The 24828-nt window shown below is 44.6% G+C and overlaps 1 protein-coding gene across 2 annotated transcripts in view; it reads left to right on the top strand.

Annotated features, from left to right (window-relative positions):
* Gan (gigaxonin) overlaps nt 1-24828 on the top strand; it is a 51518-nt gene that overhangs the window by 11543 nt on the left and 15147 nt on the right. Inside the window, exons 2-9 of one of the 2 annotated variants that reach the window (XM_004625759.3) lie at nt 13985-14099; nt 16234-16584; nt 18249-18466; nt 18681-18802; nt 21779-21891; nt 22825-22974; nt 23839-23975; nt 24212-24340. In XM_004625759.3, coding sequence (XP_004625816.1) covers nt 13985-14099; nt 16234-16584; nt 18249-18466; nt 18681-18802; nt 21779-21891; nt 22825-22974; nt 23839-23975; nt 24212-24340 — 1335 coding nt within the window. The remainder of the gene's footprint in view (nt 1-13984; nt 14100-16233; nt 16585-18248; nt 18467-18680; nt 18803-21778; nt 21892-22824; nt 22975-23838; nt 23976-24211; nt 24341-24828) is intronic. The other variant, XM_023709351.1, reaches the window with a different exon arrangement.

The following is a 24828-nucleotide window of genomic DNA, read 5'->3' as shown; positions in this document are numbered from 1 at the left end:
AAACATTTTACAGAGTAGCTGAGTAGATGCTAGGGCCAAGGAGAGAGACACGGTGACTGTCCTAGGGCAGGTCACCCGTGAGGGAGTCTGGATTTTGTCCTACTTTAGATACACTCAGTTCCAACAAAATCTGTTTCTGATGCCAAGAAACCTAGGAGAAGAAGAAAGCAAATTCTGTATTCAGAAATAGTAGCTCCAGAGAGAGTGCTTTTATTCCAACATGACTGGAGAATTAGCTGAGAGTATTCATTCCCTGGACAACATTTTGGAAAGCATTTGCAGCTTCTAGTTGTTTGGAGAAGTTTGCATAAATTCAGGAGGTGCCAGAAGAAAAAGGAAAAAAGGTCTGAAGACTGAGCATGAATATGCTAAACAGAAGCCAGTCCTGGAGCTGTCTCACACTTGCTGAAGGAACATGTGTGTGTGTGTGTGTGTGTGTGTGTGTGTGTGTGTATAATGCTTTGGTTTTTGTTCTCCCCTGCTCCACTCCTTTTTAAAAAAGAGAAACATAAGGACTGGTGATATAGCACAGTGGACTAAGCGCTTGCTTATGTAAGCCCAGGGGCCAGAGTTCGGTCCCTGGCACCACACGCTGCACCCCCCCCCCAGGTGCACTGAGCCAGTGATGGAGTCCGAGCTCACACCTGTAATCCCAGCACTAGAGAGGCAGAAATCAGGACGATCACTATGAGTCTGAGCTTCATAGTGAGACCCTGCACAAAAAACAAACAAAAAAACCCACCCCTTCATAAAAAAGAGGAACACAGTTTCTTATCATTTAGTTATTGCTTTGATTTGAACTACTTTGAAAAGATGAATACAAAGACAATTATAAATTCATATAACTTCTACTTTCCTTTGTATTTGCTCAGGAGGCCCACTTTATTTGAGAACTTATTACAAATTCTCCCAGCTCTTTGCACTGGGAAGAAGAAAATGGAAAATGAGTAAAGCCTATGGTGCTTGTGTAGTCCTTAGTATCTGTCAGACCTTATGGCGAAAAGGACCGGTTAGGCCAACTTTTAATGAAAGGGAAAGTTTGCAAGAGGAAACCCCCCCCCCCCCATCAGAAGGGCTTGCTCTGGACCTTTTGCATGGGTCTGAAGGTCATAGAAACCTCCTGAAAAATAGTTTCTAAGCAGAAAATCTAGAATTGTGTGACAGGTTGTGGCATGAATGTCTTTCTTTTATGTGTGCTTTCAAAAGGTCAGGGTGTGACCAAAACAAGGAATCAGGCTTGCTTCATTCTAGAAGAATTTTTTGCTTTTCTCTAGTTGCTGTATCATGATTCTCTCTTTGAACTCATCTTAAAATTTATAATTTCTTTTTTTTTTTTTTTTTTTTTTTTGTGTGTGTGAACTTGTGTGTTTTAGGGAAGGGTCTACAGGGTGTTTTTGGTGGAACCGGGGATTGAACTCAGGCCCTTGCGCTTGCCAGGCAAGCACTTATTCTACTGAGCTATCTCCCCGGCCCTCATCTTAAAATTTAAATGTACATTTTGAAACTGCCTTTTACAAGGTAATTTTATTGACCATTTTACTTTTGAAATTGCAAGAAGTAGATTTAAATTTTAAAAAAATGTATTGTATTCAAAAATATGGAAAATCACAAAAGGTCAATCACTTATGTCACCCTAAGTTAATTTCTGGTTCTGGACAGTGTACTAAATATATCATTATAGTCATAACCTGTATATACAAATTATGGCTCATCCTTTTTTTCTTAAAGTCGTTTCCTATTCCTCTTTTTTTTAAGTCTCAATCTGATGGCACACAATCATCATTTTATTTATTTATTTATTTATTTATTTATTTTTTGGCAGAACTGGGGATTGAACTCAGGCCCTTGCACTTGCCAGGCAAGCACTTATTTTACTGACCCATCTCCCTGGCCCACAATCATTATTTTAAATAGTTATTTGTGTGGACTTTGTAGAGCTTGGAAGGAGAGGATCTGGAAAAGAGAGGGGGAATTGAAGGGAAGAAAAAAAAAGAAAGAAAAACAAGATGCAATAGGTATATGTAGCAGTTGCCCAGGGTAGAGACAGTGTTGTGTATTGTAAGGATACAGTGATGATAAAAGAATTCCAGACAGCTATTTGTTACTACATCATATCACTCTTACATATAATTTACTTCATCATTCTGTTAAGCCATCTCAATGGGGGGGTGCTTTCCTTCTAAATAGTGATACTATAAACAAATTTTTAAAAATCATTTTTTATTAATTTTATTGAGAAATAGCATTGACAGTCTCAAAACAGGTTAGGAGGACAGTTATAATAATTAGTATATTGCATATTATCGTCTTTGTAGTGGTTATTCATAGTACAAGATGCAGACATGATATCCTGTCCAAACACTATTAGTACAAATCTTTCTTCTCATTGAATTTAGAGAATGTAGCTGTATATCTGTATATTTTGTATATACAGATACAAAATAGTCCTTCATTTATGTCCCTCTTTTTTGTTTACTTTTGTCAGAGATGAGTATTCCATTGCCATTTAAATATTGTAGGTGCGTGAATTCAAAATAATCCAATATAGTCCAGTAGTCCATAATAGTAGGGGGTTATCTGTAGGACTGGCTATGTCAGAAGTTTTTGACTTGAGCCTTTTACAGCTCAGTGAAAATCATTTGGATTCTGTTTTCTTTGATTTTTGTGGGCAGAGGAAAATCCACTTTGAGGGCTATCATTGTTCCAAAGTCAGAAAATAGAGGCTCACTTCTGTGAAATGAGATCAGTGTCTAGGAAGACTGTATTACCGCACACAGATGCTCACAGGACATGGCTGTTTATTTTGTATAACTGTCCGTATTGTCATTGCAAGAACTTATTTCTCAGCGTTATTGTTCTGCATCTCTGTTAGATTGGATTTCAAGTGATGTGTATTTGCTGTTCAGAGCAGAGCCTGACAGACTTTCTCTGTGAAGAGTTGGAAATATTTTCAGCATTGCAAGTAACACATGATGTGTCACATATTCTTTTCTTTTCTTTTTTGGTCATTGTTGTTCTAACAACCTTTTAAAAATATAAAGGCTCAAAGGCCATATAAAAACAGGCAGCAAGTGGTAATTTGTTAACTTTTCATCCATAGTATTAGAGTTTAAAATTGTTGGATGTTCAGACCTAATGTGTGAAGGTCACTTTAGTACTGTTGAATCCGGTGTGGTGGTTACCTAGTACCACTCTTCTGCAGAGCAAGGATCAACACTCAGGCCTGTCACTCCCCTTTCTCGTCTCTCTTCTCTAATCCAGTTTATTATAACCTCTTCTTTCTTGTTTCAGTTTTTGTCTTCTCTTCTGATTCCTTTTCCCTGGCATGAAAGTAAGCCTCCGCCTTTTCTGGGCCTGGCATATAGGAGATGTGCAGGTGTTTGAGCACAGAGACTGCATTCTCCTCCTCTGTCAGGACAGGAGCAGTGTTTCCTTCACTGCACAACGGAACCTCTTGAAATACTTATCTCTCCTTGCCCTTGCACAATCTTGCCTCTCACTTTGTCTTTATTTTGCTCTGGACTTGGGTCTCGTTGCTTCATTGCAGCTATGCTTTTAAAAACTGTCAAATATCTCCAATTTCTTTCTTTCTTTCTTTCTTTCTTTCTTTCTTTCTTTCTTTCTTTCTTTCTTTCTTTCTTTCTTTTTTTGGCACTACCAGGGATTGAACTCAGGCCCTGGCGCTTGACAGGCAAGCACTTATTCTACTGAGCTGTCCCCTGACCTCTTTAATCCCCAGTTTAGTGAAAACATTTAAGTGTTTTGTTTTCCTTGGTCTATCCACTCTTACTGTTGGCACTTGGTCTCTTCAAGCTTCTGTGACATCCTTTTTCCCATTTCCACTAGTTTTTTTTCTGGTTCTCCTCCCTGTCTGCCTGTATACCCTGATTAGGCACAAGATTCTGAGCCCAGCATGCCGTCTCCCCTGGCAGTGTCGTCTGCATCAGAGATGCTGGCTGCCTTGTTCCTTTCCTGAGCCTGCAGATCCAGCCACCTGCTGCATGGCCACCTTAAATCCAGTGATCCCCACTGTATCGCTGTGTGCTTTGCCCTCTGTCCCCTCTGCCTGTTGGTGGTTGACCAGACTTTCTGGTAGAAACCTGGGCATCATTGGAGGTGTCACTTGCACCTTCCTCCTCAGCACTGCCATGGTGCTCAGGTCCAACTACCATTCACCCCATAGCATCTGCTCATACTCAGACTGGCCCGTCTGCTTCACACAGGCCCCATCACTCTTCACTCTCCCTCACTAGAAAAAGGCTTAATCAGCTAATAGTTAACACTCTGCCTTTGGAGAGCTGATTGACTTAGTACCCGGGGAGGAAAAATATACCACGAGCTTGAAGCATCTTGTGCCAGAAAGTAAAGAGGGGTTCAAAAGGAGACAGGCTTTGACGAGGGCACCGGGGCAGCTTGAAGGGCCCTTGTGGTCAGAGCTGCAGCATTTTGAGCAAAAAAATAAATACAATAGTATAGATTGATAAACATTCTTGTGTCTGTGAATGGATAAATGAATCAATGGAAGCAAGGAGACAGTTCTTTGTTTTACAATATAATTTCCTTTAATATGTGTAGAAAGGACCAAAATTGAAAATCACATTGAGGTCAAGTGTGGTGGAATTGTAGTTGCCCAGGTGACTGAGTCAGGAGGATGGTGAGTTCTGCATCAGCAAGGAAGGAACTGAGGGAGGGAGGGAGGGAGGGAGGGAGGGAAGAATTATAGTTGTCCAGGAGACTGAGGAAAGACACTGAGTTCAGGGCCAGCATGAGAGAGAGAGAGGGAGAGGGACAAGAAGAAGGAGAGGGAGGAGGAGGAAGAAGAGAGAGGGGAAGGGAAGGAGAGAAGGAGGGAGGAAAGGAGGTTGCTTGGTTGGTTGGTTGGTTGTCATCAAAATACCACAGTGGTAATTGTTGAAAGACAGAACTATAGGCTTGTGCTAAGATCAGTGGGCAAGAGTGAGAAGAAAATAATATTTGTATGTTCTCCAGGTAGCTCCTGCAGTGTATTTATTAACTATAAAGGGGAGGGGGTAAGTTTACAGCAGAAACCCAAAGGAGTCACTTTAACCAAATGACCAGGTTGTTGCCAGCAGTGAGCCTTTTTTGCCCTGGCAGATAGATAGGAACAGCCTCCTTCCTGTTGTCCCTGCTCCAGATGCGCAGCCGCCTCAGAAACAGCCAACCCCAGGCCAGGGGTGAGGCAGAGCACTGACCAGTGCAGCAAAGCATGAGGTCTCCAGGCTGCCGCCAGGAGAAGCGTGGAGAACAGAGACAGCAGCATGCAGTGCATGGTGGACGAGAGCACAGCGAGGCATCAGGAAGCTGGGGTGGGTTTAGCGCTCACCTAGTGAGAGGTACTGGTGGTCCAGTAGGAATTTCTTATCTCATTGTTAGATGAAGGAAATACAATAACTCTATATAATTTTTTAAAACTTTGCTACCTAAAATTACTTCAAAACAAGCAATTGAAAAGAAACCTAAGCCCTGAGGGGCATTTGTGTGTTTGCCCAGGTGAAGTCCAGGAGGTGAACAGGACCTCTGGAGGGGGACAGACTCATGCGCTGCCCAGGCTTTGGAAAGCAAAGGCATTTCTCTCCACTGAGTGCACCCCACTCCACTTCAGTGCCTGTGCTGTCCCCCTCTTTGCCTCCTGCCTCCACCTCCACCTCCATGGCCACTCCCAGAGATCTGCATCTTGCCCTCCAATGCCTGCTGCAATGCTGACGACAACCTTCTGGTCATTCTCCTTGGTTTGTAGCCTGCACTTTCTCTCTCATGACTTTGGCCCTTTTGGTGAATTACCGATGAGTTGCTGTGTAGACTGTCCCTCCACGTAGGTTGGTTCGTCTCTGATGATAACGAACATGGCTGTAGCCATGCCCTGTTGACAAAAACACACGCTACATAGGTGAGAGTTGTCCTTCCATATGCATTGAAGCCGAAGGCCCATGTTAGTGTCCCGGCCCTGGTAGTGTTGGGCTCAGTTATGTGGTTAAGGGGTGTGACTTGGCTAGCACACTGCTTTCTCCTCCCACAATTCATTAATAATTTTTCTTTTTTTTGAGACAAGGTCTTGCTATGTTGTTCAGGCTGATCTTGAACTCATGCAGCTTAGACTGGCTGAGAACTTGCAGTGATTCTCCTGCCTCAGTCTTCCCAGCACTTGGATTGCAGATGTGCACAGCTATGCCACACAAGTAATAATTTATGGAAGGCTACTTTAATATCATGTAAATTTTCCGTTCCTCATTGATATTCACTCACTGGCTTTATCATCTGTATATGCTTTATAACTCAGCCATTATCCCATGGTTTTTGTTTTGTTGGTTTTTGAGATGAGGTTTCACTGTGCAGTTCAGGCTGGCCTTGAGTTCCCCTTGTATCCCATGTTTGCCTTGATCTCTCAGGGACCTTCTTGCTTCAGCCTCCTGAGTGCTGGGTGTCCTAATGTTTATTAGTTGGTCTCCTAAACTAGACTCAAGCAGCCAAGTAAAACCTAGTATCATTCACTAAAATGGGGACAACTTTGGGCTCTGAGCAAGCTGGAGAAAAAAGAATTTATAGAACATAATGCCAGAGGCTTCTTCCCATGAGTGATCAAAGCGCAAACTCCTAGAAATGCTTTGTTAACAGTTCATTTTGTTAACACTGAGTTTATGGGGTTTTTTTCCTCAAGGGTGGGAACTCCCAACTACCTGAGACCTGAACCCTGAAGGAACCGTGTGTCCAGCAGAATGCTTGCTTGCTCACTTGCTCTTGTTGGCTTGGTACAGGTTGTCATTTTCCTAGAGGGAAGGCTGTGTTGCACCTGGTGTCACTGCACTATGGGCATGCATGTGCAGGAGCCCCATGACACTCTGTTCTGCCACCTCCCTCCTGTCCCTCCGTGTGTGGGCCCTGTGAGAATGACCATGAGCTGTCCTGTTAGTGCAACTCACGCTTTCCGTGCTTTCCTTCAGATACCATGATCTTCCTTGGGGAAGTTTTGTTTTCATTCACGTAATGTGACTCTCAAAGACACAGTTGTTCTTCTCATATTTCTTCTAGATGCCGATGTAATTGGACATGGTTTCTCAGAGCCAATACAAATGCTGTATTTCACCTTCGGAATGGATGAAGTACTTCAAAGGGAAACTGGAAAGCATTTCTGTGCGTCCTGTGCCATGCAGTGGGTGTGGGGGAGGCTGTGGCTGCACCTGTGGCAGGAGCTGTTTCTGGCCCTCTGGTGCAGGGGTCGGCTTCATCCCCTGTGCTAAGCTGTTGGTTGTTGGCATGACAACGGACAATGAGCCCTGTGTCTTGAAATCTCTCCTGGTCTCTGCATTTCTCCACCGCTCTGTAACCCTGAGTTTCACAGCAGGGCATGGGGGCCAGTGAGTAGGGAGCAGTGAGGCTGCTAAGATGCGTGTAGGTGGGCCGCACATAGACAAGAAACCTGCACCTGTCCAGACCTCTGCAGAGGCAGATTATGGCAGCGTGGACACTGGGCAGAATGGAGCCATTCAAGGCCTGGGCATTACATTCTTGAACTGCTGGCTGCATAGCCACCCTGGACCGATGTAGAGAGAAAGCACCACTGTGCTGGGGTGAACAATCCTGTGAGTGTGAGAAGCCCATAGCCAGCCATTCAGCTGGCTGATGATGCCATTTTTGTGGACGTTTCATTTCTAGGCCAAATGAAACAACCACTCACTGAGCTTGCAGGGCTAGATGCTCATTATCAAGTCAGTAAGTCTGTATCATGTACCAGACATTTATTACAAACAGAGTGTCTCTTTTCATGAGTGTTGATACTGAACAAGTGCACTTTATTGGATGATATAAATTCTGTGAGGAAAAGTACAGGAGGAAAGGAGCTGCTGTCATAGGAGGATGGTGTCAAGGCCACACTTGGCATGTTGCTTGAGCAGACCTGGACTCCATGGAGGACTGAATGTGTGATGGCAAGAGTGGGGCTTGGACAGGTGTCCAGTCAGTGGGGTGGTGTCGGCAGGCTGGGAAATGTCACACATATACAGTCTTGAACCTGACGTGGTTGGTCTGGGATGTGAATGAGCCCCAAAATCTGCTTCTCCATAGATGCTCTCCAGAAGGTTTTGGAAGCCAGGTTGGACATTGCTCTTCCTCCACTCAAATCAGGAGGCCTCCCAGAATCTTTGTGAGAGGAAATGTCTTCATGGTAGGAAGTAAAAAATGATAATTTCTTCAGGTAGAAACCAGGAAATGAAAGAAAATAATGTGGGCAAAGCAACAGCACTGCAGGCTGGGGATATAGCTCAGTGGTAGAGTGCTTGCCTAGCATGCATGAAGCGCTGGGTTCAAACTCCAGTACAGAAGGAAGAAGAATGAGTGGGATTGGCACTGAACTTCCATTAAAGGCTGCTTTTTTCATAACAGTAGCTGGGCCTGGTAGTTGTTATAGCTTATCCCTAGATGTCACCGAAAGCCTCATGGATTCGTAGATGAGGCTTTTCCAGATTGTGTGATGCTGGAGTCGATTCTTGGTACAGTGCTTGGCTCAAGAGCACTAGGATTAAAGGTGTGAATGTTACCTGCCCAAAATAGCCTGAGTAAAATACAAGAGATAGAAAGAGTTGTGGTTCTCCCTTGTTTGCTTTGTTATTTTTTGTCCACCATGAACTACTTCTCTGCAATGCCTGCCTGCTGTGCTACCCTGCCTTGGAGTCAGCCAATTATAGATTGAAACCTCTACAAACTGTGAGCTAAATAAACCTTTCCTCCTTTTCCCAAGTCCGGCACAGCTCTCGAAAAACTCAAGGGGGAGGGTCATGGGCATATGAAAGCAAGAATGAAAATGTAGAAAGCTGAGGTCAGGTGGAACCCTCTCTCTTGGTAGGAGAAAGGGCACCCCAGCAATGGCAGTGTGCTTGTTCATACATGTGACAGGTTAAAATGAGGTGAAATCCCTCTGCCTGATAACTTGCTCACCTGGCTCGCCTCAGGTGTTGTGTTCTCAGGGCTGCCCCTGCTCTAGCCCTGCATGTGTGATCTAGCTGCAGCTGCTCCCCACATCCTTTAACTTTAGGGTTCAGATATTTTGTCTAAGCAGAGAAAAGTAAGGTAGTGGCGCATGCCTAAAATTCCAACACTCTGGAAGGCTGAGAAAGGAGGATAGTCATAAAAAGAAAAAACCAAGGGCCGGCCAGATAGCTTAGTGGATTAAAGCACCTGCTTAGGTAGACTCAAGGCCCAGGAATTGGATCTCCGGGCCTGCCATGCTGGCCCTGCCCCCAGGGCACGCTGAGAAGGTGATTGAGTGGGCACGGTAGCGTGCACCCGTTATCCTAGCACTTGGGAGGCTATAAACAGGAGGATCACTATGAGTCTGACCTATGCACTGTGACCCTGTAGACCCTGTAGACCCTGTCCTAAATACAAAAAAAAAAAAAAAAAAAAAAAAGAGAGAGAGAAAGAAACAAATTGCAGGTCATATACCTTGAATGGGGGTACTAAAAAGTTCCCTTAAAAAAAATAGCTTTTGTTTTTCATAACAGTTCCTGGTTCTCAGCAGAATTGAATGGAAGGTACAGAGGCATCTGCCCTCTACCCTGACCTCACACTGCACAGCCTCCCTGGTAATTACCATTCCTGTCAGGTGTTAATTACAGTCAATGAGCCCATACTGCCAGGTCTTTGTCACCGAGAGACTAGTTTCAGTCAGGATTCCCTCTCCATTCTGTGGATTTGGGCAAAGGTTTAATGACCCACCACCACTGTAGTATCATACAGAGCAGTTTTACTGCCATGAAAGTCCTCTACCCTCAAGACCCACTTTTGATGTAGTTTTTGAGAGCTCGATGAAGACAAAAGAATCAGAGTTTGTGTGTAAAATAGATTCCCCAAAGGAACACTGGGCAGGAGAGGGCTGCCCAGGCTCTTCTCCTTATGCTCCGGAGCCTGTTGTTCATGGTAGCTGTACAGTTCCAGGTGACATGAGTCATCCCAAACCTTCTGAGTAATCACCCAGCATTGCAGTAAGCCTTCACTTCTGCTTGAGCATCACATTCTCCTGTATTCATGTGAGTGGTATCCTTCCTTTATTGGAGACAAGATTTTGCATCAAAGAGAAGAGTCTCTGAGACTGTTTAATTGCTGTGACATCAGATCCCCTGCAGTAACGTCTGAGATGATTCTCAGAAGGGGAGGATCAGGCTGATTATCTGAGTTGTTTGCAGTGGCATTTAGATGCATTGAACTTTTATAGCAACTTTGAGAAGGACTCTGTGCCCAGCCAATTACTTTGGCTGTGTTGTAATTGTTTAAAAGTTGTGGATTCCTTCTGTGGGTGTAAAGCTTTGAGAAAATCAAACTTCATGGCTGAGGGGTAGCTCAGTGGTAGAGCAGGTGCTTGGCATTCAGGAGGCTCTGAATCCCAGCATCGAAACAAACAAAACGTTTACTTCTTTATTAACTGTCAACAACTTTTTTCATACCAAGACTTTTTTCAGTGTTGTCAATAACAAGCAAATTTGGTTTTCATTTGACATTCTGCTCAACTTTAATAGAACAGAAAATTTTGTTTTTTTACCAAGATGATGCTGAAGGCAAAGAAGGAAGCCCCTGCTCCTCCCAAAGCTGAAGCCAAAGCAAGAGCTTTGAAGGCCAAGAAGGCTGTGCTGAAAGGCATTCATAGCCACAAAAAGAAGATAAAATTTCACCCACCTTCCACCATCCCAAGACACTGCGGCTCTGGAGGCAACCCAAATACCCTTGGAAGAGCGCCCCCAGGAGAAACAAGCTTGACCACTGTGCCATCATCAAGTTCCTCTGACCACAGAGTCAGCCGTGAAAAAGATCGAGGACAACAGCACACTCCTGTTTATGTATGTCAAAGCCAGTAAGCACCAAATCAAACAAGCTATAAAGAAGCTAATGACATCAGTGTTGCCAAGGTCAATACCCTAATCAGACCTGATGGAGAGAAGAAGGCATATGTTTGACTGGCTCCCAATTATGATACATTGGATGTTGCCAACAAAATTGGGATCATCTAAACTGAGTCCAGCTGGCTAAATCTAAATATATACTTTTTTTCCCAGTAAAAAAAAAGAAAAAAGAAATTTTAAAACACTTGGCTTGATGGTCAGTGATAGAGGAAAAGCAGACTGCATAATGGGGACAAAGGTCATCATAACTGCTAATGACCATTGGCGTCGGCTGGACTTAGCCCCAGGGAACCTGAGAGGCAGACTCTCAGGACCACGTCTGTGTGGTAACTGTCTCTGTGTGGCCGCTTCCACAGTTCAGGGGCAGAAGAGATCTCAAACCTCAGATCATCCAACCTACCTCTTCTGTTACAAATGAGAAAAACAGTGGCAGAGAGGGAGGGGAGATGTTTTGCTCAAGAAACATAAAACTGGGGAAGAAGGGAAGAATGTGGCTGTCTTGGGTATTTTTATCTGAACACATGAGGCCATTTTTATAATACTTCTGATTTCTATTTTTTATAGTATTATAAAATTCTCAAACTGCTATTGTATTTTCTAGAAATTTTTAAATTGATATCACGTAATAATAAAAGCAAGGACAATAGACAAATTTACATGTGATCCTGCAGCTTCCTGGAGATGGGCTGGAGATCTAGGAATGAGAAGCTGATTTATAATAGATAGCCTAACTTTAGAAACCATTGGTGAGGGGCTAGGGAGATAGCTCATCAGTCTAAGTGCCTGCCTGGCAAGTACAAGGACCCGGGTTTGATCCCTAGTACTGCATGCCCTACTGGCCTTTGAACCCACAGTATGTTGTTCTGGCCCCCAAACTGAGCTTGGTGGCACACATTGCTGGGGAGGCTGAGACAGAAGGATCACTACAAGTTCAAGCTGCCTAGTGAGACTCTGCACCAAACAAATACATAAGTAAAAGATTAAAAAAAAATTTAGAAACCATTGATCAGTTATTAACCCAGTAGCTCAGTACCACCAGTCCTCAACAGTTCATTGAATTCTCAGTTATATGAGTCAGGGATAGAAATTATGCACAAGATGAAAAAATTCTAAATTAAAAGAAAAAGAAGGGCCAGTGAGATAGCTCAGCAGACTAAAGTGCATGCTTAGGCAAGCGTAGGCAAGCACAGGGACCACGGTTCAATCCCTGGCACCACATGCTGCGCCAGCCCCGCCCCCAGGGCAGGCTGAGTGGGCCAGAGTCTGGGCAAAGTGGCATAGACCTGTAATCCCAGTGCTGGGGAGGCTGAAAGCAGGAAGATCACCACGAGCCTAAGCTGCATAGTGAGACCCTGCACCAACCAAACATTAAGAGAAAGAAAAGCTAAGAAAGTACTTGAGCCCTTGTTGTGAGGACAGTTCATTGATAGGGATTAGGAAAATTAGGGCAAATTTTAAAAAAAGGAAAAACGAATGGAGCCAAATTAAAGGTATATAAAGGTTTAAGCTAGAGAGTTGGAGAAAAGACAGAGCAAAAATGAGAGGCTACAAGCTAGGGTTACATGCTAGGGAGGAGCGGTGACCGGGAAAGGAGGGGGCGGGATGTAGCTGTGACCCACAGAGGCCATGCAGCAAGACTGTTTCCCAGAAGACTTGAGTGACTCTCGTCTCGGTGGGAGGATTATAGGCTCTGTCTTGCGCATGGACTGTGCTTGGCAGACACATGATCAGCTAGTGTGGGGCTGCCAACATTGTCCATGACTAGTTTGTTACCTGTCCATGATGATGTAAGTACAGACAGCAAGTGCAAATGTTTAGGAACTCATACAACAACCAGAATGCCGGAGTAACTGGAGTCTGTTGACTGCCGTGACAAAATCATTGGGAGGTAGGCCAGGCCTGTAATCCCAGCACTCCAGAGGCTGAGGCAGCCAGATCGTTGCGAGTTTGAGACCAGCCTGGACTACATAGTGAGCTCAAGTTTAGTCTGAACTGCATAATGAGATCTTGTCTCAAAAAGACAAAAAAGTGGGGGCCTGGCCCTAGCTCAGCTCTTTAAGTGGCTGCTTCCACAAAGCTGTCAGCCTCAGGTTGCTGTAGTTCAGTTCCCACAACTCCAGCCAGCCAAACCTGCCCTGAAGGCATTCGGAGCAAAAAAAAAAAAAAAAAAAAACCACAAAAACAAAAAAGAAAAGAAAAATTACTGTTTTGACTGTTTGTCTCCTTTACAAAAGTGTGAAGTATGCCAAAGGATAACTATCCAGAATATGTAAAGATTTGCTGCCTTTAGAACAATTAGAGAAAAAAAGAGCAATGTGAATGGGCCAGGGGCTTCACAGACCCATTTGTCCACAGAAGCAGAGAGAGACGGCAGGTGGGGGGCGAGCAAAATGCACTGGCAGCCTCAACAAGGCACCATCGCCGCTTGGTGGTCGGCAGTGCGTCGTCTGTAGGCTGTGTGGCTCTGCAGGTGCTTTGCACACTGCAGGAGAGGCTGGCACTTACAAAAAACATTCAGTATCATCTTCCATTTTTTAAATTATTATTTATTTTAATGTATTTGGTACAGGATCTCACTACACAGCTCAGACTCGTAGTGATCCTCCTGTTTTCAGTCTCCCAAGGTGCTGGGATTACAGGCGTGCGCTAGCACGCCCAGTCTCAATTGCCCTCTCAGCATGCTGGGGGGGGGGGCCAGCACAGCACCCCGGAGATTGAACCCTTTTCCCTGGGTCTGCCTAAGCAGGCGCTTTAATCCACTGAGCTATCTGAACAGCCCAATTGTTGATATATCTTAACCTTTGCTTTAGGTAGTGGATGTGAGGAGTCCTTGGTATACTGTTGAAAATAGATACACAGTTGTTTTGCCTTTTAAGAAGTAATGTTTTGAACATTGGAACCAGTATTTTATAGTTGAAAGCTTAAAAAATATATTGATCTAAAATAAAGCTAAACTGCATTTTCTAGGTGGAGGTGCATATGCTGCTGTCATATACTTTGTAGAGAATTGAGTGCAGAAGTATTTATAGCTATTTCTGTTCTTTCATAGAAATTTTACATTTTTTTCCCTTTCTTAGGACAAAGTTAAACTATAATCCTCCAAAAGATGATGGATCCACTTATAAGATTGAACTTGAAGGGATATCGGTAATGGTTATGAGAGAGATCCTGGATTACATCTTCAGTGGGCAGGTACGAGACCCGGGAAGAGGCCAGTGGAGAGGCCACTGAGCTCCGCATGCTGCAGCACCAGCGCAGTAACACCCTTGTGCTCATCTTGTCGCTATGGGCCTGGCTTGTGCCTCCTCCTTGCAGCAGCACCCCACACATGTTCTTCTGGGCTCTGCACTAAAAGAGAAGCACACAGAGTAAAACTGATCCAAATTTGAGTCTGGGTTTTGCCATTCTGAGGTCTGCCTTCTAGCATAAAATATGAAGAGTGTAACCAGCCCATCCCCCCTTCCTTTTTGTGTGTTTTTGTACCTTGAAGCCAGTCTTGCTTAGTGACCACCTGCTGGGGACCATGTTCTGTCTCTCAGGCATTGTAGAAATGATGAGTTCCTTGTGCATCATTCCCAGAAGGGGTGTTCACAGAGATGACAGACACTCACAGTCGTCTCTGCCCACCGTGCCCATGCTTCCTGATTTCCCTTTTCTGTCCATACAGAACAGAATGTATTTCTAGAAGTATATTTGTTCCCTGAGGTGGCAGTGAGTGGCTAGCCTTTCTTTCTTTCTGCCCCCTCCCTGCAGCCATCTCGCTGGTTCACAGCGCAGGATGGGACTCCTCACTGGAACCTTGGGTGTGAGGGGCAGGCTTTTCCACAGGAGGAGGCTGGCGAATCTTCTGTGTGGCTGTGTGAGAACCTTCATTCTTGCTGCGACCATGTGCCCTGCTCTCTCCCTGGTCCTTCATCACTCCTATTTTTCTTGACTTTTCTGTGAGGGCTGTTTCTCTTACAAGTTCTCAAGCATGCTGAACCTGCTGCCTGTCTTCTCTCAGCGTATCCATTCTGTCCAGAGTTAAGCTCCGTGACTCTCATCTTTTTGCTCTGTGCTCCTCCAGACACAGGCAGTGGGTGGGCACATACAGTGCTGTTAAAAATGAATGAGTTTAGAGCCCAGGAGACACTGTAGCAACACACACCCAGGCATGCACCCAGCTTCCTGCCTGGTTCTCAGGTTCATAGGCATTGGTGTGAGCCTCAGAGGGGGTGGGTCAGGGAGAGCGTGATCAGGGTCAGGCAGGTCTGACTGTCCCCAGTTCACATTTGAAACAGGCCTGCTGGGTGAGCTATAATGAACTCCTGAATTGGAGTTTAGTTTTACTGAGATGCAATTTCATGTTTCTTCGCTTGCCTGTATGTGAGTAGTCTACAGCTATCCTCTGTCTTGCGGCTAAATTAAGATGCATGTAAATAGATTTTTCCTTTCTTGGATACTGCTTTCCAGTTTGGTTGCTAACTCTCTAAGGCAGTTGGCAATCACAGGTTTTATTGTGTGCCATATAAGAAGTGTAGTGTGTGGTAAGTAGTGTCTCTGCTATGCTCTGAATGTGCTCCTCTGCACACCCCAGCATAGGAAAGCACCCTTGCTCTGGCATTTGCCAATGAGGGTGACCTTGGCACTGTTTAGTGGCTCCTACCCCAACCTGCTTTACCGTCACATGGGGAAACTGATGTGGGTAGAAAGAGGGGTGGCAATGAGCAAAAATAAACTAAACTATAAGTATTTTTCAGTGAGGAAAAAATAAACTAAAAATAAATTAAGGAAAAACATTCATAATGCAGGAAAAAAATCCTCACAGTAGGGATTTGTACCAAAGGGTAGTCTTGAGGCCCAGTTGTATCCATAGCATTGGGTACGGTGTTCGGGGATTCAGAATGAGGCTTCTAAGAGGGTGGATGGAACCTGTTTCTTCAGTTTGACATACTGCTGGAGCATAGCAGAAAGGTAAATTATTGTGCTTGGAGCCCTGGGCATTCATACTTAGAGGCACCTCCTACGGTTTCCCATGGAAGGCAGAGCTTCCCTTTCCTATGCATCCCACCAGGTTATGGGCATGACCACCACCCAGGGGTAGGGGTTGTCCACTTGCCCAGCCAGAGAGGACCGAGGAAGAGCTAATGGGGTCTCATGTGTTTATGTGGGTAGGAGGTTCCTTAGAGCCCACATGCTCCTGAGGTAGAGCTGTGTGATCTTGTCAGTATTCACTCACCGTTGACCTATAGGAGCAGAAATGTCGTGTGGTTTAGCCTAATAGAGGAGAGAGTTAGGTTTTAAAATATCTACATTCCAATGTAAAGTGTTTCTGGTCCTCTTACAGATTAGGCTAAATGAAGATACAATCCAAGATGTGGTACAAGCGGCAGACCTGCTGCTGCTGACCGACCTCAAGGCTCTGTGCTGTGAGTTCCTGGAGGGCTGCATTGCAGCGGAGAACTGCATCGGCATCCGGGACTTCGCTCTGCACTACTGCCTGCACCATGTCCACTACCTGGCCACTGAGTACCTGGAGACTCACTTCCGGGATGTCAGCAGCACAGAAGAATTCCTGGAGCTGAGTCCTCAGAAACTCAAAGAAGTGATTTCTCTTGAGAAGTTGAATGTTGGCAATGAAAGATATGTGTTTGAAGCAGTAATTCGATGGATAGCTCATGACACAGAAGTGAGAAAGGTACTGTCATTTATAACATGGTCTTATGTTGGTTTTTTTCATTTATTTTTTAATCCAAATAATAGATTTGAGACCTGAAAGGTACCTGTAAGACATCTTCCCATCTATGACTAAGATGATCTTTCAGACCAGTCTGCACAGGAACATAATATCTGTTGGATATTGCATTTTAATGGGGAAACACACTTTAAACTTAAGCTAGAGACTACAGAACTACTCTTCAGCCTCACTCTCAGCGCTCATCCTGCTTCCTGCATCCCTGGGTGTCTCTTCTGCATGCAGGTGGCCTCAGGTGTGCAGCAGAGAGCTGGGTGTGGGGCTCACCCTGGGGTGACCGATGGCCTGGGGGAAGGTAGGAGGGCTCTGGCACAGTGTGGCCCTCAGTTCCACCTGAGGGGAGATTCTGGGGAGAGAGAATCCTAGGGAACAGCAGTCTTCAGGTCCGCTCTGGGCAGGGGCTCGGAGAAGGAGCCGGAACTGGGAGTTGGCTCTCTGCTCTGTGTAAAGCTCTGATTGCTCTTTGCAATATAAGAACATATTAGGCTAGTTTCAAAGAGTAGATTTCCGGTTGCATAATTGTACTATTGACTTAAGTTGGATAATTCTCAGGTCCTGTTTTAAATTTATAGTCAATCTGACTTGGACACACTCTTTTCTGTGGCTTGGGAGAGGGAGAGAAGGCTCCAGGATGCCCTGCTCACCATGACTTCTGAAAACACTGTTCCTGCCAGCGTCTGCCAGGGCTTTTGCCTCAGTGAGAGGACACTTGAGGGGCCTGGTTGCCAGGGAAACAAGGCAGTTCTCTGTCCTTTGGCTAATCGGAACCTCATGCCATTAAGACTGTTGACTTGTATTAGTCAGCGCATAGAAGAATGAACCTTAAAGTGATATTTCAAATCCATGAAAATCTCTTGAGTTTCTTGTATTTCTCTTATAATATGAAAAAAATTTACTACGTTGCACTGAGCTTTTATCATATGTAATGTTCTGTAAGTATGATTTAACTCCACCTATCTAGATATAGTTCATGAAATAAATTATATTCTATTTACCTATTGGAAAAGGAGCCTTTTCAGAGAAAGCTGCTTGAACTGGGAATGGTGGCTCACACCTAAAATCCTAGTGGCTACTCCCTAGGCTGAGGCAGGAGGGTGGCAAGTTTAAGGTAAATCTGGGTAACTTAGTGAGACCCTGTTTCAGAGTAACTTAGAAAAGAGCTGGGGACGTAGCTCAGAATTCCCTCTATTTAGCCCCCAATACCCCCCCACACCCCTTGTGGTGATGTTCAGATATAAATTTGAACTAATAATTTTTTTTTCAAACTACAGTTTTTTGGTTTTTTGAAATAGTGTCTCACTGTGTATTTCAGGGCAGGCCTGAACTCACTGTGCAGCCCAGGCTGGCTTCAGATTGCCAGCATCCTCCTGCCTCCACCTCCTGAGGGCCAGGATTATAGCATGTGCCATCATGCTTCACTAAAATTAAACTCTTATTCCCCAGGCTCTGGGAATCAGAAAGGAAGGGGCTGGTGATGCCTATCTGGCACTGGCCACTTGCCTGATAGACAGGTCCTTATGACCTTAGTTTTCACAGATCAGAAAAAGAATCCTCTGGAACCCAGCACAGCATCCTCCTGTGCCCTGTTCTTCCTTCTCCCTCTGCAGGTCCACATGAAGGACGTCATGTCAGCACTGTGGGTCTCAGGGCTGGACTCTAGTTACTTGCGAGAACAGATGCTGAATGAACCATTGGTACGAGAAATTGTCAAAGAGTGCAGCAATATACCGCTCAGCCAGCCGCAGCAGGGAGAGGCCATGCTGGCGAGCTTCAAGCCACGGGGCTACTCCGAGTGCATCGTGACTGTCGGTGGGGAGGAGAGAGTGTAAGTGCTGGACGGAGCCCTGGAAAGCCATGTGGGAAACAGCCTGTTGATAGTTTCCCTGTCAACAGGAGTTCAGAATGTTTTCACCATCTAAACCATAATGGCAGTCAACTTTCTGTAATGTCTTACGCATTATCTAGCACACTGAAACTGCTAATGTCTGTTGTAAACAGAATCTTAAACACGAACCGCTGATCAGTGATTTCTCTCTTAGTTCACGGAAACCCACAGCAGTGATGCGATGCATGTGCCCTCTCTACGACCCCAATCGGCAGCTTTGGATTGAGCTCGCTCCTCTGAGCATGCCGAGAATTAACCACGGTGTTCTCTCAGCAGGTACTGTGCATTCTAATTTCAGTTGAACACAAGGCCAAGGGATATGTAGCTGTGAGTTCCTGTGGGAGACTCAGAACCCTTTAAAGATAAAACTTGATTGTGTGTGTGGGCCCAGCTTTCAGGAGAGTGGTTGGAAAAGAGCCCTTTTGGTCCCGTCTAGCGTCCCACCACAGTCCTGATGAACGTAATCACTGTGCATTACGAGTGGGTATTCATGAAAGCTTTAAAAATTAAAAACCTCAGAAGTGGGGACAGAGCAGGAGCCAGATAGAGTGGGTGCATACTATCGTCTCTGCACTCTGGGAGGCTGAGGCAGGACAACTGCAAGTTCAAGCCCTACCTGAACAACCTAGTGACTCAGCAAGACCCTGCCTCAAAATAAAAAAAGGACTGGGGGTGTAACTCAGTGCAGAGGCCTCAGATTCAGTTCCCACTACCAGGAAAAAAAAATGGTAAAGCTACATTATTTTAGAGAAATGGAATCATTTTATGAATCTCAGAATAATTGGAATTACTCTCAAAAGTAAGTTGTTGGATAGAACAGTGCAGCCAACATGAGGAGACTCCGTTTTCCTACTGTAATTTCCCAGAATTAGCTTCCTTATGTTTCCTGCTGTCATTTGTATGCAGTCCCGTAATTTTCACTCATGTCTATCTCAGTCACTAATTTTTGAAGAATTTCTGGTCGGGTTGGTATTTTAGAAACTAAATAGTGAGGAGAGGGTTGTGTACAGCTGTATTGACTAACACTGAAATGATCGAACAGTTCCTCTTTCCTTAGTCTACTGTCTTTCTTTTCATGCCTTTTATAAAAATTTATTTTGATTTTTTTTAATCATTTGATTTTTTCCTTCTAGTTTGGAAGTTATAGTCTCATTTACATTACTTTGGGAAAGTTGCCTTAGAAATTATAGCCTGTCTCAAGTTATTAAAGTGTAAAGTTAATCAGTACAATCATTCTTCTAGGTAGTGTTCATTTTTCATGTTCCACAGTCTTATGGTGTTAAAATGCATGAAGATTAGGGCCGGGGATGTAGCTTGCAGCACAGTGCCTGCCTGGCAAGCCCATGGCCCTGAGTTTCATTTCTAGTGCCAAACAAGACAGCGCGTGAGTTAACTGATGTGTACATGGTGTATGCATTGGTGACGCGTGCGTTTGTCTGAAAGGTTGGAGAGACATACAGTGCTCCTTTGGATTTGCCATTTTCTTGTTTTTCCTTTTCTTTACCCCCAGAATTTCCACATAGGATCATTTCCTTTTTTCTGAAATACGTTGTTTTGATGGAAAATTCTCAAATTTGTCTGTAAGCCTCATTACTTTTGTCTTTCATTTTTTAAAGGATGGTTTTGCTGGGTATAGAATTTAGGTTATTTCTTTTCAGTACATTTAAAAATGTCTTTCCACTCATTTAAGCCAGTTGTCAATCTAAAAAATCTTTCTTTTCTCTGGGCTATATTTAAGATTTTCTTTCTTTTTCCCTCTACCATTTCATTACAATGTGTATATTTTATTTAAACTTGTATCATATTTGAGTGTTTTTGGCTCTTTGGCTCTACTGAGCTTGGGTTTTAGTCCATTCTGGATCATTGCTATCCATTGTGTCTTCACACATTGCCTCTGCTGCATTATTCTCACTCCTCCTGCTCCTAAAAATCACATCACACACTGCCAGACCTTGTTCTCCATCCTCCACTTCCCCCATCTTTGTGTCACTTGCCTTCTTTTTGTTGCTGCATGCTGCCTTAATGATTGTTTTTTTTTATTTTTCCTCAGTGAATTTTCTCTTTAATTTGGATGCCTCTCCTATTAATCCAGTCAATTGAATATTTATTTCTAGTCTTCTTGAATCTTTTTCAAAAACCAGATGTTTTTTCCTGAGTTATCTTCAAGTTTTCTGTTATCTTGAAGTATAATGAGCATTGTAGTTTTAGTTATTTGCACCAATATTTAGTGAATTAAACTCTTAGAATGTGAAGACTCAACATTTGGGTGACAGAACTTACTTATACAGAAGTTTTGTACTTGTTTCTGCAAACTGCCTGAAAACACTGCTAATTGGTATCACTGTAACTCAGACTCAAGGATTGAGATTTCCTAGACAAGGAAGAGCTTTACGTCAGTGAGCATTGATTTGAGCTGGCCCGTATCGTAAGACAGAACTTGGGGGCAGGTTTCCTGCCAGAAGCCCCATCTTCTAAGAACCTATGGCTTAAATTTCTTTTTCATCCCTGGGACAAAAGATAAAAACTTGCCCATAGTGGCAGATAACTGCCAGGCAGATTGGTTGCCCTGCTTGGTAACCTCTCTATAGAGGTTCCACTTTTCCTTTCAGTTTTTCCTTATTGTCCTGTTGATTTCTTCTCTTCTAAATATTAAAAGAAAAGTTTACCCAGCAAGTTAGTAGGTGTTTTATAGAATAGCCACTTGCTGTTTTGTTAAATAGGAAGTCAACTCACGGGTTATGTTTTAAATTAAAGTGCACACAGGTGCCAAGCTCCAAGCATTCCAGGTCGGGGCCGGGGAGATGGCTCAGTGGAATAAGTGCTTCCCTGGCAAGCGCAATGGCCTGAGTTCAATCCCTGTTCCACCAAAAAAAAAAAAAAAAAAAAAAGTATTCCAGGTCTTAGGGACAGATATGGGCTTTGGGTCAAAAGTCACTTGAGACTTGCAGAGCTGGGGCTGGAACAGATGAATTGGGAGGTCCTGCAGCTGCCTAGTGACAGAAAGGGTCATGTCTCTTTTTTCCATCATGCTGTAGAGATGCAGATTGCCCCCACAGACCTGCTGAGTAAAGCAGAGTGGCCAGTGACTCATAGATTTGACTGTGTCATGAAGGAGCAAGTGAAGTGTGACAGAGGTCCCGAGTCCAAAGAGAAAACTGTGATGGGAGGAGGTTCTGCAGACACCACATTTGCTGTGCTGCTCCCGGGCTGAACGCTTGGTTGCAAGTGTGTCTCTTCTTTTTTTTTTTACAGAAGGATTTTTGTTTGTATTCGGGGGCCAAGATGAAAATAAGCAGACCCTGAGCTCTGGAGAGAAATATGATCCAGATGCAAATACATGGACTGCATTGCCGCCCATGCATGAGGTAAAGCCTGTTTGTTTCTCTGTTTCATTGACGCTTGTCTTGTGGTACTCTGGTTTCTTAGGTGTTGCGAAGGGGTGGTGATCGGCCCAGCTCCTCTGGCACCCTCAGGCGTGCTGACTCCTTCCGGCCACCCTGCAGGGTCTTATACCAGTGCTCCCACTTGCACTTCCCTCCTTGCATTTGTTCTTTCCTGTCTGGAAACAAGGGCCTCAGATACCTGCCCAGGGCGCCTCCACCTGCCTCTGCTCTCCTGCCTGACCCTTGCACACTGGTTTGTACAGGTGTTCATGGAGGCTCTTGCAGTAGGGATTTCATTTTTCTCACCTTGTACATGGTGCACTAAGTGAGTAGTCGTTGCTCGATGAATGCTAAAGACCTCAGGCTTTTGTGGTTCCTGGCTTCCCTGGCCATAGACAGTCTGCCCTGCTGGGGTCTTCTCTTATCTTCCCAGTGTGGGCTCAGAAGCCTTGTTGACCCCATTGCTATATGAAAACAGCTCCATCGAATCACTTACCTAAGGTGATGCTTTGCTTTCTGGTGGACTAGAGTGGTTAACAAGTAGTGATCCCACTGATAACGTTCGATATGGGTCTTATTCCCTTGGGCCACTATCTGTTGAGCCGGAAGTTCAAGCTGCTGGGAATATAAGAAAGAGCATCACAAGGAGAATTGGTTCTCTGCTGGAACCCTGGAATAAAATGATACCTGTAATATCAAAAATGCAAATAAGCTGGATATGGTGGCTCTCACCTGTAAGCCCAGCACTTGGGAGGCTAACATAGGAGGATCATTGTGAGTTTGAGACCAGCCTGGGCTACAAAATGAGCTCAAGGCCAGTCTGAACTGTATAATGAGACCCTGTCTCAAAAAAAAAAAAAAAAAAAAAAAAACCATATCAGCTGTTGAGTACAGAGAACTTTGATGTCTTTTCAGGCAAGACACAACTTTGGAATTGTGGAAATAGACGGCATGCTGTACGTTTTAGGAGGGGAAGATGGGGACAAAGAGCTGATATCCATGGAATGTTACGATATTTATTCTAAAACCTGGACCAAGCAGCCTGATTTGACCATGGTTAGAAAGGTGAGAACTACAGCTTCCTGTGGCCACTTTGTTTACAAATTCGATTTTAAAGTTAACATTTCTTCATTTCTTAAATACACCTTTGACACAACAGAAAGTATGAAGAGAATTAGCGCGATAGGATCCTGTCTTTATCAGCAGCTTGCCTTTGCTGTCAACAGCCACATGCCGGGACTGGAGCAAGTGTGTGAGCGCCAACCCTGCTGGGTACAGCGCACTCAGTCAGTGCTGTGGGAATGCTCAGAACCAAAGCCAGCAGAGCTCCCGCCTGCCTCTGGGGCGCAGTCTGCAGGGCTTAGAGCACAACCTGTGTGCATTATGCCCCCTATTAGAGCAGGCAGGAAGTTAGACCTCAGGACAGAGCTAGGTCGTGTCCTAGGCACTGGCGCCTTCTCCTGTGAACCCCTATATGTTCCCTTTCAGTGACATTATTGCAACAGTTTGAGTGATTTACTCTGGAATCTCAGTCTTGGGATCTTCAAATAATGGTCAAAGAACAGAGAGCGGAAAGCTTTCCCTTTCTTCAATTTTTCTTTTTCTTTCAATGCTGGGGATTCACCCAGAGCTTTGCTTGTGTTAGACAAGCACTTGATCGTGCCCATGCCCTAGAAACTCTTTTAGAAAGTTCAGCCTTTACCCACCTGCCTTGCTTACAATGGAGACAGAGCCCCTTCTTTGTCCAATCATGTTGGCAGGCATGGCAACTTGACTATTAGAAATCTGCTCCCGTCCAGGGGGCTGAGGGAGTGGGAGGCCTATGCCTACAGACAGACTCCTTTCCCGGGTATCTCCACATGCTCCCCAACAAGCACACTTGTCTAGCTTTAATAATTGGTGTGTCACCCCCATGTTTTCTCCTTGCAGATTGGCTGCTATGCAGCTATGAAAAAGAAAATCTATGCCATGGGTGGAGGATCCTATGGAAAATTGTTTGAATCTGTGGAGTGTTATGACCCCCGGACCCAGCAGTGGACTGCTATCTGTCCCCTGAAGGAGAGGAGGTGAGGGGACACAGCAGTAAACTGGGACTCCCCTTCTGTAGCTGAGTCAGAGGCCTCCTGCCCTGGCTTTTTGCTCCCTGTTTCAATGTGACTACTTACATGGCCTGATGTTTCCTACACTAGAAAGGCCCACATGCATGTGAAGCCCTGCATGCTGTGTTAAAGCAGGCATGGGGGGATTGAGAAGTCAGACCTTGAGCAATAAGCCCACCCTACTGTGCTGCGTGATTTTTCAGGTTCGGCGCCGTGGCCTGTGGGGTCGCCATGGAGCTGTATGTGTTTGGGGGTGTCCGAAGTCGGGAGGACATCCAGGTTAACGAAATGGTCACCTGCAAGTCTGAATTCTACCATGATGAGTTTAAAAGGTAATTACGAGAGGTGTGTGGCTTCTGAAACTTTTCCTTATGCTTCAGGGTCATAGTTTAGCTATGGTTAGTTTTGATTTCAAATTCCTGTGTTGAACTCTAGCAGTTACGTCCTTGCGTATTAGGTATTTAGGCAGTGACTTCAGAGATATTGACAACAAAAACTATGAGAACATGTCTCTGAAACGTAGAACAGATGTTAACAGTTAATTGCTTAAAATGGTTGGCTTCATTTAGCTTTTAGGAGAAAGCTTAGACTCCTTAATTTAGCATGTATGGCCTTTTGTGACTGGACCTTCTTGTACTTTTTCTGCTACTTCCCAGCCAGCCCAGATGCTTCACGCTGCGACGTTTCCCATCTCTCCCTTCCAGATATGTGTGATCACTCAGCTGTTTGTGGGCTGTTGCTTTTGCCAAAAATTCCCTTTGCTCCTGTTCATCCAGTGAGTTTGGCCTTGTCCAAAACTCTGTTTATCACTCCCTGGAGA

This window comes from Octodon degus, unplaced genomic scaffold, assembly GCF_000260255.1.
Source record: "Octodon degus isolate 3935 unplaced genomic scaffold, OctDeg1.0 scaffold00011, whole genome shotgun sequence".
NCBI lineage: Eukaryota > Metazoa > Chordata > Mammalia > Rodentia > Octodontidae > Octodon > Octodon degus.
The sequence above is the reverse complement of the archived record's forward strand: the minus strand, read 5'-3'. Positions and strand labels throughout refer to the sequence as shown.